Below are 18,153 nucleotides of genomic sequence, written 5' to 3' on the forward strand. Positions count from 1 at the left end.
AATAAGCCAATTAGCTCTGATACATCTTTTATATATCCTTTGAGAAGCTCCAGGGCCCTCAGAATTCTTTAAAGTTATTTTAAACTTTTAGAATTTAGTGTTGGAAAGCTGTGTTAAATAACAAAAAAGCTTAAAACACTTAGTTGAATAAAATCACAAATTATTACCAAAAGTAAAACCAAAGTGACAAAGGGTTTTAAAAGCAGAGAGCACAAGAACTTATCATGATAAAACATGAAATAAGCTCTCTAGGCCAGTTATCTAAAAGACAAAGAAAAACTTTTTACAATTTTGTATTAAGAGCAATCAAGTGTTTTTTGTTTTGTTTTGTTTTGTTTTTTTAGAAAATCTGGTTGTTCCTTCACAGGAGAGCAAGTTCTAACCCTGTATTAGAATACTTTTGACATTAATTTTTAGAAAAACTCACACACAATTTGTTTTTAAATCCAGTTAATTTTTTACTGTAAAACCCTTTTAACAGACTTATCTACCTAAACCATTATCAAGACTTACTCAGATATTCTGTTTTTGTCCTTTACTTCCTACTTTCTAAATAGCCAGTCATTTTACTTTTGGACAAAAATACACTGTACCAGATGCTTTTTTATATAAAAATTATTTTTTTTCTCTCTAGCCCTTCCAACTATAACCATATCTCCACATCTATAGCCTTTTAAAAATTACCTCTTTTTTACATATTTGTTTCTTTATTATTAATGTTAAATTGGCCTAATTTGCCTAAAAATTATACATAGAGAAAGGTTTTTCTGGTTTTCGCTGGGTTTTTAATTAAAAGCCTCTAGCAAAGACAAATATAATCTTGTTTGATTAGTAAACCCAGGCAAAGATGTACACTGATAAAAACATTTTTTTTTAAAGATGACCGGTAAGGGGATCTTAACCCTTGACTTGGTGTTGTCAGCACCACGCTCACGCCAGTGAGTAACTGGCCAGGCCATCCCTATATGGGATCTGAATCCGGGACCTTGGTCTTATCAGCACCACACTCTCCCAAGTGAGCCACGGGCCGGCTCGATAAAAACATTTTTATATATTCAGGCTAGTAAATGCGGGTCCGTTTGTCAGAGCAGAGAGAAAAAGCCCAGTTTGAGTCTCAGCTATTTCTACCAAATGAGTATTTATTGTTTTTCCAGCCCCAAAACTTGGTTTATTAAGTAGTTCCAAAGGTCTCTAACAACGGTTAAAGTTATGAGGCAGCAATCTTGAGTTTCCATGAGTTACAGAAAATACCTTCTATTATCTGTTATTAATATTATATATAGGAAAATTTTAGGAAGGAAACCAAATTTTACTTTTTGTAGCAGTGCACTGTTAATATTATAACTAATCTTAATAAAAACTTATAAACAAATCTAATCTCAGTGAATTTTGATCACATAAGATTATCATAAACTTTTTATTAGTTTTTATAAACCCTTTATTTTTAATTTAGACAAAAAAAATTTTTTAACAAAAACCATATTACCTTTGTTTTTAACAACCTTTACCAAAATGTATCTTTATAAAAAATATTCTGTTAAAAAGTCTTTATACCTAGCAGTTTGAATTATGCATATTGACTATAATTGACTCATTAGCTCTGTGGACCTGAACCCCTTCCCCCACCCTTGAATATTAACTGACTAGCTTTTCTGCTTCTGTAATTAGCTTGTGCAAGGTTTTACAAGCCCCTGTGGGTGGGACTTTCTGGTAAGGGCAGATAAAGGACTTCCCAAACCGCCCAAAGTTCACCCAGTTCCGGGAAGGGCCTAACCACACAAGAGGTGGGCTGTTGGGCAATTCCCCAGTTCCTCGTCTGTATACCACCCCACTGAAAGCCACCAATGAATTTAAAAGTCACCTCAGGTGACCAATAAGCTGTATACAACTCATCCTGTTGCCAAAGTCTGCCTACCAAACTGTATAAAAAGTGCTTGTGTTAAGAGCTCGGGGCCGCTTCTGTCCTGAAGATGGAGCGACCCCAGCATGCTGGAATAAAAAAACCTCTTGCTTGATTGCAGCGATCTCTGTCTCCTGGTCTTTGCGAGATGAGCCTTCCCAACAAGTGAGATTCGCACTTTCGGGCCAGTCTTACAGCTCCAATTTTCCAGTAACAAACCTGTGAAGCAAGCAATTTTGAATTGTTTTATACTAATATTTGTAGATAAAAAACTATTTCTAACTTCTGAAGAGACGTTTTTAATTTTAACAGATTCAAACATTTGGGGGTTTTTTGTATCATATAAAAACAAAACATTAAAATATAAACATAAACTTATATAATAATTAATGTTTTAGTATTTTATTAATATAACATTTTAAGATTTCAAATTCCTGAGAAGCAATTTGAAATTATGATTTTATTTATAAGCATTTAACCCATTCATATTTGTCTAATTTTTACATCAAGCTACACCTTTATTAATTAATATAGGTTTTGTTTACAATGTTAATGAGACAGATAAAATAGAAAACTTACTAGTTCAAAAAGGACAGTTGATTTTAAATTGCATTTCTGAAAAATGCCAAAGCTTATCTTTGTTAGAGAAAGGAAGGTAACAAATTTACAATGCAAAGCAAAGTATGTGGGACTTTTCAAGGAGACAAATTTACATTGCAAGGCAAGTATGCAATCCTTTTCAAAGAAATGCAGAGAACGTTTTCTTCTCTAGCCAGATCAAATGGAGCAAATCTTCCCAAATGTTTTGCTGTAATTTAGCTGGGCACTTGATTTGTTGCACCTTGGCATTGCCTTTTCCCACTTATCTTAAGGCCAAAGGCACAATTTGGATCTTGTGACCCCCAAGTAGTAGCTTGAAAAGCAGGCAGAAATAGTTGCCATATATACAGACAAAACACTCATGCATATGCACACGTATACATCCCAAAGAGCCGTCTCAACCAAATTAGTTCGTCTAAGTTGTAACTTGTCGTACTCCACACCTATGGTACCAATCAACAGCATGGAATAGAGGGCATCTGTGTTGTGCATGCCAACAGGATTGGAGGGCTTATTCAGACTGCTGATACTCAACTAAATGTCTAACCAAGCAAACAAAGAGAAAAGAGGAACAGTGGGGTCATCCAGTTCAGCTTAGTCCCAATCGGTGGGGCCAATTTATTCCATCAACAGTAATTGATAAAAGCAGTTCTCCCCACTGTTTTCAGCATAAAGAAAAGTACCAACCAGATTTAAATCAGAAAAACAAAGCCTAGCCAGGAGCCCTCCAGGGTGCACTTAAACAGAAGTGGAAACAATCCAACCAAACAGAAGAGAGCTCAGAAAATCAGAGAAAGATAAAGAGAATAAAGCATTTCCTTATCAGAATTAAGGCCGGGGACTCCAGGAGAGATCTACCAGCAGCAGAGACATGGGAGCAAAATAGTCCCAGTGGCCACTTGCCTCTTGCAGCTGGGGTCCTCTCTGGTGCCCAAAGCTTTCCAATTTTTGCCAGTAATTAAATTAGGCTCTCAGATTCCAGTGTAATAGAAATGTATAACTAGCACAATAAATAAAGGTCAGAGACACAGGATGGCAGATACTTAATCACGCCTCACTATTACATTACATATGACCACAGTTAAAGACATACAAAGCTACAAAACATATATGCACACCCAGCAACACACAAAAGACAAAGACAAGTGGCCACAACAAATTTCCAAACAATTCCAAACCAAAGGACCTGACGATGTCTCATGGGAGTCCTGGACTTGGGAAGTAGTGTTACATCCAGCCTTCCACAAAGTCCCTAAATCAGAGCTCTGATACCCAAATGCAAAATAAGACTCACAACAACATAAACTCACGAAGTTAATAAAAAGACAAACACGAAGACAATACACAAGTTTGGCCACCAAGGGAGGCCACCAAGTGGACTGCAGTGACATCTTGCTGGGTCCGGGGACGTGGCATTGCGACTGTGTCCAGTCTGGCCTGATTTCCCCATCAAAAGAGTCAACTCACCCAAACCTAGAGGCGCCAGAGAATCCTAAGCTGGCCAGCAGAAGATCTTGTGCCTCCGGGGCTGAGGAACATCTTCTCAGGAGCTCCCCACTAGAGACTTCGTAGTGTGGGGGAAAATCCCAGCACTGTGGGGTTGGTCCCCAAAAATCCCAGCACTGTGGGGTCGGTCCCCAAGGGGTAATGGTGATCTTGGATGAACCCCCAAATGTTATAGGAGTCAGGAGAAATCACCCTCGGAGACTGATATGGAAAAAGAGAAAAAGATTTTTATATCCAGCAGCCAGGACCGCACCAGCCAATTCAAGTTGCAGCCCCGAACCATCTTTGTTCTCTATTTTTAAAGTTACAAGCTTTAAAGGGTGATTTAAAGAGGTGATTATGGCAACTCGGTTGCCCAATCGCCGTGCCAAGAGGTATTAGCCAATGCAAGCAAGCCAACAGTACGTGAGCTAATTTTGCAATTAGCGGAGCTCCTCCCGTCCCACCCCCACTTTCCTGCCTAGCTTTCACACAGTGGAGGGGCTATCTTAAGTGGCATTGGTCCTGCTCTTAGAAAGAGGGCATTACTTCATTGATACGAAAACAATTACAATAAATGAGTACAGAAATATAGGTATGTACATGGGACAGAATCAACACAGATAAAATAGGTGTTAATTCTAAGGGACAAACAGAAAAGGCTCATGAAGGAGGTAATGTTTAATTTGAGTCCTGATGTGCAGAAAGAGTTCACAGAAGTTCTCTGGAAACTGCAGAGTTCACTACGTGGGAGAATAGAAGGCAAATAGGGAGGTGGAGGTGATAATGTTGGATAAATAGGACCCAGATTATGAAGGTCGTTAGAGGCCATGTGATAGGAAGCCTTCGCAGGATTTTAAGTCTGAGAGTGATATGATCTAACTTTTTAAATGATAAATCAAGTATAGGACTGCAGGGGCTTGGGGGGGAACATGATAATTAGAGTCAGAAAGACTTGGATTCAGATTCCATTTCTCCTGCTGACCAGATGTGTGACATTCAGCAAATAACTTAACTCCTCTAAGCCTCAGTATCCACATCCATAAAACAGGGTTGTTGTGAAACTGAATGCAATTATGCATGTAGAGCTGCCTGCATGGAGCCTGGTACCTACTGTCCACACCACAAACATTATTCTTCCCTCTTAATTCTCCATAATGAACTTATGCACATAGTGTGGGGAGTGGCTTGTGGAGGGAGAGAGGGGTGGTGCTTGGAGAGATGGGAGAACAAGAGGTGCCTTGGAAGCTATCACCTGAGCCAGGTAAGACATAAGCCTTGAACTAAGGCAATGGCCGTGGGGATAGACACAGATTTGAAGCCTAATTGTGAAAAACAAATACAAAGGTCCTGGTGTCTGATTGGCTGTGGAGGATAAGAAAACAATAGTCTAGACTGATTCAAGTTCCCTCTGGGGCAACTGGCTAGATGGTGGTGCCACTGGCTGAGACAGGGAATCAATGGGAGTAAGTGCAGGATTATGGATGAGATGCTGACCTTTAGAAGGCTGAGCATGCTGCTACCAGTGTGCATACTTTTAGGCTCAAAGGGTGGCCAAGAAGCAGCTGTTTGTAGCAGGGTAGGAGTGGACAGAGTTTGGATGTAGGGACTAGGAGTAGAGGTCCAAATACAAATATGTGAGATTGGGTGCAGACTGGGACCTGAGTGGGAAGAGATGGGGATCTGCAGCAAGCCCATGTTCTAGTATAGAATTCTGAGAAATCTGAGAGTCAGGAGTGTTTCTGTCCTAACTGGCAGAAATCCACTTAAAATTAGCTTGAGCAAGAGAAGAAATTTATTGATTCCTGTAACTGACATCAGGAATCCATTGCTCTCTATCTCTCTGCTCTATTTCCTCTAGGTTGCTTCTGTCTCTGGCAAGTTCCTGCTTTTAATGCCAAGCTGACACCCAGCTGCTCCAGGCTTATATTCTACCAGCTCAGCAACCCCAACAGAAAAAGAGTTATTTTCCAAAGTTTACAGAAGAAGTTCCAGAGAGGGATCTCATGCCCATCTCTGAATATCTCTGATTGCTGTGGCAAGGAACACACAAATTGGCTAAGCAGATAAACCACCCCTAGGAAGGGTGAGGTCAGACCTACATGACCACACAGACTGAGGACATGGTTACTGTATTAGTCCATTTTTGTGTTGTTATAACAGAATCCCCAGACTGGGTAATTTATAAAGAAAAGAATTTTATTTGGCTCTTTGATTCTGGGACAGCTACATCTGGCATGGGCCTCAGGCTGCTTCTACTCATGGCAGAAAGTGGCAGCCAGCCAGCAGGTGCAAGATCACATGGTGAGAGGAAGCAAGAGAGACAGAGGGCGGGGAGGTGCCAGACTCCCTTTAACAACCAGCTCTCTTGGAAATTAATAGAGCAAGAATTCACTTACTATTCCACCACCACCAGCAAGGGAGGGCATTAATCTATTCATGAGAGATCCACCCCCATGACCCAAACACCTCCCACACTGGGGATCAGATTTCAACATGAACTTTGGGGGAGAAACATACCCAAACTTAACAGTTCCGCAAAGGAAAATTAGGGTATTATCACCAGAAAGGGGGATGGAGGCTGAGCAGATGTGAACTGTCAAAGAACAAAATTATAACAAATTTAGTTGAAGATCTTAATTGGCTTTATTGTGATTCTAAAATTGGGCAACACATTATTCCATAAAATAGAATGTATTCCACTGAGCCAAGCAGAAGAGGTTGGTTTTATAGACAGAAAAAAAGCTAAAGAAAGCGGAAACAAAGAACAAAAAGCGGATCGGTCATTTCAAAGTTACTTTCCTTGTAAGGTGGGGACAGGAGGACAGAACAAAAGAAAAATAACATCAGGCTACTTCAGGCTATCTCTTTTGTGTGAGTATTAAAGCAGACGGAACTTTATAATACCTATAGAAGATTTAAACTGGCCTGTTCCTGGAAATTGGCTTTACCTTTCTCCTGACTTCTTGGAAGGTCAGACCACAGCCTAAGTGACATGAATTTAGCAAGGGTGACTCCATTTTGATTTTTAGTCTGATCTTTTGGGACCTAGTGCAGGAACATAGTCCAAAACAATGGCCTCCTACAATTTTTATTTAACACCACCACAGACATGTGGAGTTTAAGGTACTATGGCATTTTGGGTGATATCCAATGATCTCAAGTTGAAGAAAGATGTCTGAATGGAGATACAGCTTGAGAAATTACCTGAGGCCTTTACGATGCTGGTTGGGTGGGGGCAGATGAGTTCCTCAGGGGAGTGTAGAGAGAATGACCAGATCAGAGGCCCAAGGAAGAGACCCCGGGGTGGAGAGACCCCACCACTTCATGGTAAGGCAGAAAGGAGCCCTAGTCAGGAGGAGAAGAAACCAAGATTTAGGAGTTGGGGACTCAGGGGACTTAGCACTGGGGCCTTGGAAAACAGAAAAGCCTGGGGCTCAGAGTGTCCAGTTTCTAGGAAGAACTGGAAATGCGATGCCCAACCCTCGAGCTTCCAGACGTCTAGCCCCGGTGGACTCCAGCCCCTGGCCTCGCCCCTCCTTCCTAGCTTGTTTGCCACCCAGTCGCTCCGTCGCTATCTCCGGGAGCAAGAGTCCTCAAAGTTACATCATGTGCAGGGCGGCGGGGCTGGGCGCGGGGGCGGGGCCTCGAGGGGGGCGAGGAGCGGCCCCAGTCCTCCAATGGCAGAGATGGCCTTGGGGGCTAGGATGCAGGGGTTGGGCGGCGGCTGGGCGGACCGGGACCTGAAGCCCCGCACCGCGAAGCTGGCCCGCCGGCGGGGCGGAGAGGGTCGCGCGGGCTCGGCTAGGTTCCGCCCCTGCTCCTGCCCGCCTCCTTATTAAGCGCCTCCCGCCGGGCCTTGGCTCCCGCTTGCTTCACTGCGCTCCCTCCTTCCCCGCTTTCCGTATCTCCCTGGCTCGGCTCGGTTCCCGTGGCCACCCGCAGCCCCTGCCCAGGTGCCATGGCTGCTGTGTACCGCCCCGGCCTGCGGTGAGTGACCCCCCCGCGCGGAACCGACCCGCACCTTCGGCGGCGCCCGCCCCCTCGGGGCTGCCCGTTGGGCTGCCCTGCTCGCCTCCTCTGCCTGGTTTCCGTCCTAGGAGGCGGTGGGCAGAAGGCGGCTGTTTCTCGATCACGGCCTGCGCGCCAGGCGTCTCTCGGAGGTCAGCCGCCCCGCGCCTTGCTTGTCTGACCGCGCCGTCACTATCTGCCACTCTCAGAAGAACTTCCTCCCCCCTCGCTCGCCGCTGCTGAGCCCTGACCCCGTGTAACCTCCTTTCCTTCCCAGATGAAACTCTTTTAGACCCCAGAGGGGCTCCAGCCCGCGCCCCAGGGTGCTGTGAGGGGTTGTAAGGCCCTGGGGTCGAGGGTGCATGAGCCCCTGGGGGACTGAGCTTAGAACTTCCTAAAGAAGGGAGAAGGTAAACAGCTATTCCTAGCCTTCCCGGATGCCTTCCCGGACTGGAATCTTGCTGGAAGCCCGGCGCAGCTAGAGGGACCTGGGGCGGAGGGAGGGAGGAAGGAAAGCTGGGAGGAGAGGACCAAGTAACCCAAATTTCTTTTCTTCCTTGCTTGGCAGCTGGGCTGTAAGGGGATCCGAACCCTTGACTTTGGTGTTTGCCTTCATTTCTTCACGTGGTTGGCTTTTTCCCTTGCCCGGTCCTGGAGCCTCTAGGCTTGCCCTACTTGCCTGCCCATCCCCTCATCCAGTCTCCCCTCTTGTCTCTGTAGCCTCCCTTCTCTCCAGGTTTTGTCCCAGAGTCTGAACTGCCACAGCGGGTTTCACTTGACCAGCCCTTTTAGGTGGTCTCTGGAGGAAAGGAAGAGGGTCCCAAGTAGGGGACTGGAGGAGGGTTTGGGGGCTTCACAAGAGATATCTGAGCCAGGCTCCAGATGGAGAGAGGCTCTCCTCAAGATAGTGTGCCTTTAACACTAATGCTCAGGGATAACTTTGAGGCAGAAACAGACCCAGGTCCCAATAGCCCTCTTCCTCTGCCCCTGGGTGGCCACACTAGGCATCCATCCTGCCCTGACCAGTGGAAACCACCTCAGCCAGGCTCAAACTCATCCATGGTCTTAGCTTTCTCCTTTCCCCAGGCTTACACCCTCTGAGTCTGAGCTTTCTGCAGTTGTATGTTCCACCCTGCCACCAACACCTCTAAGAAAGAGAGCCAGGGGAGGCATGGGTTCAGACAGTCCTGGGTGTGAGGCAGTTTCTGGTGGGTGAGGCCTTGGCATAGGAGGAAGGTAATCCCTCTTTTGGCCTTTGTTTTCTCCGGGTCGCTCCACCCTGGGTCCAGGCTAATCAGAGCAGACCCAGTTTCTCTCTTTCCCAGGGGCATTAAGAGGACAGACAACAGGGACCCTGCCCTCCTGGGAATTGAAGCATGTACTCCAACCAGTGACATTCATTCCCCAATGGTTAATCTTTCACACAATTAAAAAATGCCAACCCGATGGCAACATTTTATGCAATCATTGTTGGCCCAGGTGGTCAGCAGTCTGTTACCTGGAACCCCAAAATCTAGTCACCTACTCTGTGTGCAAGGGCCCTAATATAGAAACCTGGCACTGGAAGAGGGCTATACCACCTCAAAGATTGGGTCTTTTGCTTGAGGCTTTCACAGTCTTACAGCATACACAGTAGAAGAGAAACATAGAAACAACTGCCGTTTTAACTTTTAAAAGACTAAACTTGGGCCGAGCCCGTGGCGCACTTGGGAGAGTGCAGCACTGGGAGCGCGGCGACGCTCCCGTGGCGGGTTCGGATCCTATATGGGAATGGCCGGTGCACTCACTGGCTGAGTGCCAGTCATGAAAAAGACAAAAAAAAAAGACTAAACTTGAGAATGGCAAGAGCGTGGACAAGGCCTCAAACATGAGACACATGAAGTTGTCACCTGGGCACAGTTTCTTGACAATGAGCCAAATGGCACCTGCTCATTTCCAAACATTTGCCAGACATAGTTAAACATGTGCATGGGCTACACATGCAATAACATCAGCATGCCTGCACATACACTTGCACATGGCCAAGTGTATGCCTTTATGTTCATTTGGCCATCCCTGTCCCTCTGTCCAGGAGACACTTTCATTAAGCCTCATAAAGGTCACAAGATACATGCGGCCTAACCCCATCCACACACCAACTCCAACCTGCCCTTCATAGTGCCTGCACCCAGGCATGCTTTAGCACGCTCCCCAGAAACCCAAGCTTTCTGTCCCCTCCACTTGTCCACCCTTCCTAACAGCAGCTGGCTCATTGCCTCCCTATTTTTTCTTTTGCAGGCTTAGCTGGCATGGGCTGAGCCCCTGGGGCTGGTCATTATGCCGCAGCATCCAGACCCTGCGCACGCTCAGTGTAGATCTGAGCCAGCTACCTGCTGGGGTTCGAGACTTTGTGGAGCACAGTGCCCGCCTATGCCAACCAGAAGGCATCCACATCTGTGATGGCACCGAGGCCGAGAATACTGCTATACTGACCCTGCTGGAGCAGGAAGGCCTCATCCGAAAGCTCCCCAAGTACAATAACTGGTAAGTCCCGAGCCCAGCAACCCACAACATAGGGGGAGCTGCTTAGACTGAGGCCTCTTTGGGTTCACTAAGGCAAAATCAGATTTAATTAGACCATCCCAATGAAATGAGCAAGAATGGGAGCTTTGGGGGAAGCACTCTCAAGAATTGGGATTGGTCTGTATTTTTATGTTAACCGAAGAAGTTGATGCAAATAAGACCCTTTGCTTTTTTTCCCTCACCAGTTCAGGGGGCTTTTGCCAGGGGCAGAGGCCCCTGGAGGGCTGCGGCCTTAGGGAATCACACCTTAGATGGGAAAAAGCCTGGAGGAAGAGACTGAGATACAATTGGATAGGGGAAAATAAGGCCAACAGAAGACTTGGAGTCAAAGTTGGACTTGAAAAAGTGGGTCTGGGGATAACGGAGACCTGCTGGCCACCATCCCCCTAACAATACCCTCTCCTCCAGCTGGCTGGCCCGCACAGACCCCAAGGATGTGGCACGAGTAGAGAGCAAGACGGTGATTGTAACTCCCTCTCAGCGGGACACGGTGCCCCTCCCGGCTGGTGGGGCCCGTGGGCAGCTTGGCAACTGGATGTCCCCAGCTGAGTTCCAGCGAGCCATGGACGAGAGGTTTCCAGGCTGCATGCAGGGTAACCAGGGAAGGGACATAGGCAGGGGCACCAAAGGTATGAACAGGTTTGGAACCCTTCATCCAGGTGATGCTTTCTTCCACAGGCCGCACCATGTATGTGCTTCCATTCAGCATGGGTCCCGTGGGCTCCCCACTGTCTCGCATCGGGGTGCAGCTCACTGACTCAGCCTATGTCGTGGCAAGCATGCGTATTATGACCCGGCTGGGGACACCTGTGCTTCAGGCCCTGGGAGAGGGCGACTTCGTCAAGTGTCTGCACTCTGTGGGCCAGCCCCTGACTGGGCAAGGTGAGCACCTGCTCTGCCCAGAGAAGGACATAGAGGCTTTCTTGCATTCAGAGGGAATCCCAAATCCTACCCATCCATAGACTCTGAGAACCTGTCCTTTGTGAAAACCTAATCCCCAGGATCCAGGGCAGCAGTCTGGGCTGGGGGTGAGGCTGTGTTTGCAGAGCAGTTTGCACAAGATTGAGAACAGTCAGTCTTCCACGTCCAAGAAAGAACAGGGACATAGGAGCCAATGGATCTTATGAGGTGGGGGCTTCAGCACCCTCCATGGCCACTGCTCCCAAGTGTCTCTCCTGCCAATCCCTGATCCCTCTGGCCCCTGACACCCCAGCTCCTGATGCCCCTGCCCACAGCCCATGACCCCATTGTCCCCAGGGGAGCCGGTGAGCCAGTGGCCATGCAACCCAGAGAAAACCCTGATTGGCCATGTGCCCGACCAGCGGGAGATCGTCTCCTTCGGCAGCGGCTATGGTGGCAACTCCTTGCTGGGCAAGAAGTGCTTTGCCCTGCGCATCGCCTCTCGGCTGGCCCGGGATGAGGGCTGGCTGGCAGAGCATATGCTGGTGAGGGCCTGGTGAAGATCTGGGCAGCTGTGGGTGGCAGGGCAGGGGCGGGGCCTGGCCAGCCTGCCTCAGCCTTGCTTCTCTCCTGCCAGGTGCCGGGCTTGTGAGCAAAGACTCTGCTCGAATGCCTGAAGCTTTGGCTCCAGGCTGCTAAATGTCGAGTCTTCCCCTTGCTGCCGCCCCAGGGCTGGTGGCAGGGCCTTATACCTGTTTAGTCAATAAATATTGGTCCTCCCTGTTAACCCCTAGCCGTCCTTCCCCATGCAGACCATGCTCTGACCTTTGGTGATTTCCTTGTTCCCTCTCTCCCCAATGCATAGATCCTGGGCATCACCAACCCTGCAGGAAAGAAGCGCTATGTGGCAGCTGCCTTCCCCAGTGCCTGTGGCAAGACAAACCTGGCCATGATGCGGCCTGCACTGCCAGGCTGGAAAGTGGAGTGTGTGGGAGATGACATTGCCTGGATGAGGTTTGACAGTGAAGGTGAGGGGGTCTCAGATCACACTCCCAGTTCTGGTTCTTACTGGAGCCTAGGAGTCTCCCCTCCAGTGTTCGTGGTGGGCTTTATCAGTGAGAACCTTTTTCCGAGTAGCCAACCTTGCCCCACACCTCTGGCAGCCCAGCCAACCTAGAGACACAAAGCCTTTCTCTGTCATATCTATGGTCCATCTCAGAGCAGAGAGAAGTAGAGCAGGACCTTCTTCAGCCTCACATGTCAACTTTTCCTGGTTGGTCCTTCCTTTCTTTCATTTCTCCTCCTGACAGGTCAACTCCGGGCCATCAACCCTGAGAATGGCTTCTTCGGGGTGGCACCTGGCACATCTGCCACCACCAATCCCAATGCCATGGCCACAATCCAGAGTAACACTATTTTCACCAATGTGGCTGAGACCAGCGATGGCGGCGTGTACTGGGAGGGCATTGATCAGCCTCTTCCACCTGGTGTCACTGTGACCTCCTGGCTGGACAAACCCTGGAAACCTGGTATGTGGGGAGGGGAAGTCAGTCATGACACAGCCCCCAGGGCTGAGCGCCTTAATGATTGAAAGCCTTTTCAGCAACCTCTAGCCATCTTCTGGGAACTCTGGGAGGCACAGAAGTTAGGAAAGCTTGCAGTTTTCGACCCCAGGCAAGATCTCAGTTCATCTCCTCATTCCTCCAATCATTGGTTTTGTGATTTAGCTAAGTTGCTTAACCTCCCTAATCTTCAGTTTCCCCATCAGTTAAATGGGGGCAGTACCTATCTCATAAAGTTATTGGAGGATTAAATTAAATAATGCATAAAAAGTGTTTAACAAACTTCTGAGTACATAGTAAATTCTCAATAATAAATGTAAGCCGGATTTTGAAAGGAAGAGGAAGGACTGTTGTGAAAATTGTTACAGAAGGAATTGGACTCAAAGCACAATTTCATAATGTCTGGCCCATTAGGAAAGGAGGAAGCCCACCTCCTCTTCTTCCTTGACTCTCCTGCTGCCAAATGAATAATGAATCTTATTCATTTGGGTACTTCCATTTTCAATCACAAATCTGTCATTTAACCATTTCAGCTCCATCACAGACTCTTTACCAAGACTATATGAGTCATTGCATATAAGACACTAAGACAATTTTAATATTTATGTACAGTATATACATATAAAATGTCCTGACCAATGAATGCACAGTGTAGACAATAATTTTATAGAAAAATATACCCCACAGAAGAATACTAGCAGTAGCCAAATAGTCCTTATAAGGCCACTGTTCCCTGTAAGATAACCATTGTCAGAAAGTCAATACTTTTACCTTCACCCTTCCTCGTCCCTCCAACACATACATCCCAATCCTTCTTCCAAACTAAACCAGACCAGCACTTTAGTCTTTTCCAGAAGCTAGTTGCTCAACTTATCATTACCCCTGGTGCCTTGGGGTCCCACCCTTCCTCCAGCCCTGCATTCTTGACTTTCAGCCTCTCTTGGTCTTCTGCAGTCAGACAGCTGGGACACCGAGGGGTGGGAGTAAAGATGAGCATGGTGGGGTTGGCCTTGTGGCTGCTGAAGCCTATTCACTTTTGCCAGGCTGGCCAAGTAGCCACCCTGCTCATCTATGAACCCATCATTTTCTCTCCTACCATCATTAAGGCCCCCTCAGTGTTCTGACCCAACTAAGAAATCCAAAAAACTTTCATCTTTCTCCACAGGCTAGTTCCCCAACCCTTTCATCAGCTCCAAATTCAGGGGTATAACTAGGGCATTTCAAGCCCAGCTTCAGTTCTCAGAACAATATTCTGTGCTAGGGTCCTGCATTGGGGGCCGATGAAGGGATGGCTCTTATCTGGGAGGGGAGGCGGGACTGGGGGGTGAGAGGGAGTGGGGGTGTTGGCTTTGTGGCTCCCTCGCCTCCCAGGTCTGACCAGCAGCCTCCAGTGGAGAAGGCACCATGCCCCTTCAGGGCCCCCATGGTGGTGCTGCACTGGGGTACCTCAAGGTGCCACATACTTGGGCCTCCTCAGGTTACACCTGCCCAGGCTATGTTCCCGTCTGAGTTCTTCAAGCCCTACCGTTCCGTCAGGGTCTAAGCAGATCCAGGGTAATCATCAAAATACTGTTAGCTTTAAAATCAATTCCTGTTTGTATTTTCATAGTTCAGGAGATTCTGTATTCCCTGGTTTGCTGATGAAAGTCAGTTGTCTGAAATACTGACCTGACATTCTTGATTTTTTCTTCAGGTTTGGGTGGTTACTTAAATAATTATCCCATAAATAAAGAGTTTCTGGGGGAAATTATTATAACCATATGCCAATATCTAACCCCATACCCTTAGGCCCTGGTCAATGCCAAGTTACTGTAACTTGGCATAAACATTAGTGCCCTGCTGAACCCCAATTCCTCTCCCACTCTTTGTTCACATAGCTCAGCTGGCAGCACCATTATGGATAAATAACCTGATCTTTAGGGGAGATGTCCTGGCTCCCTTCTCCCTGCTCCTTACCACATGAGGTTGTAGGCAGCAGAAAGAAATTGTGCAAGAATGTGTGCACATGTATGTGTGTGTTGGAGGTGGACATGACCTTGGAAGTGATAGTATTTGTATTTCCTCTGCCAGGTGACAAGGAACCTTGTGCACATCCCAACTCTCGATTTTGTGCCCCGGCTCGCCAATGCCCCATTATGGACCCAGCCTGGGAGGCCCCAGAGGGTGTCCCCATTGACGCCATCATCTTTGGAGGCCGCAGACCCAAAGGTAAACAACATGTCGGCTTCGTGCCTTCTTGGTAAAAGTTCTAGCTCTATCTTAAGACCTATCTCCTCCTTGTACTTAAAGCTCAGATAGCCTCAGCCTGGATCTCCAGCTGTAGCTGTCTGTCTCCAGAGTTTTGGTTAATGTAAAATTAGGGGGAAGTATGGGGTCTGGAAATAGGATAGCTGAAGTCCTAGGAGAGAAAGACTAAGAGCCAAGATTAGCAGAAGGGATAGAGTGAGGGTCCAAAGGAAAGGGCTGCCTGTGACCCTGTTCACTGGTGTTCTAGGGGTTCCCCTGGTATATGAGGCTTTCAACTGGCGTCATGGGGTGTTTGTAGGCAGTGCCATGCGCTCTGAGTCTACTGCTGCAGCTGAACACAAAGGTGAGCACCCTCTCCATTGCTCCCCGTCCTCTGTGTGCCCACATCACCTCCTGTCTGCTTTCCTGTGCCAGACCTTCCTCCTGCCCACCTCTGGAGTCTTCAGTGTCCCCACCTCTTCCCACTTTTGTCTTTTCCCCCATCCCTTCTTTTCACCTGCCCTGAGGATATTCCAGAACCACGAACCTTTCATGCCTTCCTCCAGTTGGATGCAGGATGCCCTTCCCTTCCCCAGTGAGGAAGAAGATTCCTTATCAGTTCTGTTTCCCTCCTCAGGGAAGATCATCATGCACGACCCATTTGCCATGCGGCCCTTTTTCGGCTACAACTTTGGGCGCTACTTAGAACACTGGCTGGGCATGGAGGGACGCAAGGGGGCCCGGCTGCCCCGCATCTTCCACGTTAACTGGTTCCGGCGTGACGAGGCAGGCCACTTCCTGTGGCCAGGCTTTGGGGAGAATGTTCGAGTGCTAGACTGGATCTGCCGGCGGTTAGAGGGGGAGGACAGTGCCCGAGAGACACCCATTGGGCTGGTGCCAAAGGAAGGAGCCTTGGATCTCAGTGGCCTTGGAGCCATAGACACCACTCAGCTATTCTCGCTCCCCAAGGACTTCTGGGAACAGGAGGTTCGTGACATTCGGAGCTACCTGACAGAGCAGGTCAACCAGGATCTGCCCAAGGAGGTGTTGGCTGAGCTGGAGGCCCTGGAGGGACGTGTACGCAGAATGTGACCGGAGGCTCCAGGCTAGCAAGAGAGCACACTGCCACCCATCTCGGAATAGGAGAGCCATCAGGCTTGCAGAAAATATGAGCAAATCGATGTTAACATCTTCTGGGCGCCATGAGACCAGGTCACAGACCTTCCCCCACACACTCAATAATAAGAAATGCTCATTTGTTTTACATAATATTCGTGCTGTTTTCATTTCCCACCTATCTTCATAGGCTTCCCTCTAACACCAATCTCACAATCTTCTTATGCAGCCCCTCCAAGCAGCTGGCACCCCAGCATAGTTTGGCACAGCCTGGTGGAATCGGGATCTGTCTCACAGGCAGCTCTACCACTGGGTCACATAAGTAGGAATTGCTGGGAGAAGCACTCTATGTCCCAAGCTTTTTAAAAGGTGGGGCCTCAGCCAGCTGCTTAGTACAGCCTCCAGGCCTAAAATTCCTGATCTCCCACTCAGACACACAGAAGCCTCTATAACCCATTCTGCAGTGAAGTGGGTACATTGTCAGTTCTCAAACCTGCTCTTCCCACTGCCTCACCTGGAATTGGGAGTCACAAAGTATTCATGAAAGTATATTCAGTGTTAAGACAGCTAACACTTCTATAGCACCTTCTGTGTGCCAGGCATTGTTCCAAGCACATTACAAAATAACCCTTTGAAGGAGGTACAATTTACAGATAAAGAAGCAAAGGCACAGAGACATCAAGTAATTTGTTCAAGGCCATGCAGCTAGCAAACAATAGAGCCAAGGGTAAATAATAACTGCATAGACATACCTCTCATAGCTGTACAGACTTTTAGAACTCTAAGGACCTTAAAAGTCACCTATTCCATACTTTTCAAACTTAAAAGTGCATATGAATCACCTGGGGGTCTTATTAAAATGCAGATTCTCACTCAGCAGTCTGGGATAGCCTGGAGATTCTGTTTTTCTCACAAACTCTTGGGTAATGCTGATGCTGCCAGTCTGGGGACCACAGTTTGAGCAGCAAGGCCTTAGCCTAAACTCTGAAATCAACTCTGGAGAGAAACCAGAAAGACAGCAATCGTCCCACATGAATCAGGGACATCAACGTAGGGTAGTTTAACCTGTGATTTGCATCAGGCTGAATAATGTATAAACTGGGGTGGGTAAGGTGGAAGTCTATACCCAGAAAATGAGAAAAAACTTCAACAAATAAAATGTAATTATTGGGAACTCCCTCAAAGGAAAGATCTGGAGGAAACACCAAGCATTCTCATAGAAAACAGTTAATGACCACCTACAACTGGTAAAATGGGGCAGAAAAAAATTTAAAAGTCAGAGAGGATTGTATGCTAGAACACTTTGTAATGGAGTATATTACACTTAAAAACATATAGCCAAATCCCCAGCTTCATAAATAGTATGTGATAACTGAAACAATACCATCAGGGGCAGCATGGCACAGATACTAAGCACTCCAATAGACTGGAGCTGGGGGTACCTCTCAGTTTCTATATCTGTAAAATGGGAATGAGCCTATCTCTCACAGTGTGGGTGGGAGGATTAAGAGTCAGAGGAGCAAAGCACTCAGAACTATGCCTGGCCTCAAGTAACAATTTAATACATGCTAGCCCGTCCTCACCTTTCCTCTCTATGATAATTATGGTAGGTCCCATAAGACTGTGTTATATAAGGCTGATTCTACAGTTTAAGAGGGAAATGAGCAATGTAAATAAAATTTAGGGGAAGAAAACAGATTCAGAAAGAAGTCCCTCCAGGAAAGAGGCAGGGAACCGGGATTCCAGGCATACTTCTAGTATCTAAATGCACAGGGACAGGGAGGAATTAGC

General features: G+C 47.3%; 1 protein-coding gene across 1 annotated transcript; it reads left to right on the forward strand.

Annotated features, from left to right (window-relative positions):
• The first annotated feature begins 7,804 nt into the window (after positions 1–7,804).
• PCK2 (phosphoenolpyruvate carboxykinase 2, mitochondrial) lies at positions 7,805–16,469 on the forward strand. Its single transcript, XM_063091199.1, has 10 exons — positions 7,805–7,975; positions 10,274–10,519; positions 10,967–11,151; positions 11,237–11,440; positions 11,816–12,003; positions 12,324–12,486; positions 12,769–12,987; positions 15,091–15,228; positions 15,515–15,610; positions 15,884–16,469. The coding sequence occupies exons 1-10, from the start codon at positions 7,947–7,949 to the stop codon at positions 16,336–16,338; spliced, it is 1,923 nt and encodes a 640-aa protein (XP_062947269.1). The 5' UTR covers positions 7,805–7,946; the 3' UTR covers positions 16,339–16,469.
• The last annotated feature ends 1,684 nt before the right edge of the window (positions 16,470–18,153 follow it).

Source organism: Cynocephalus volans, chromosome 3, assembly GCF_027409185.1.
Source record: "Cynocephalus volans isolate mCynVol1 chromosome 3, mCynVol1.pri, whole genome shotgun sequence".
NCBI lineage: Eukaryota > Metazoa > Chordata > Mammalia > Dermoptera > Cynocephalidae > Cynocephalus > Cynocephalus volans.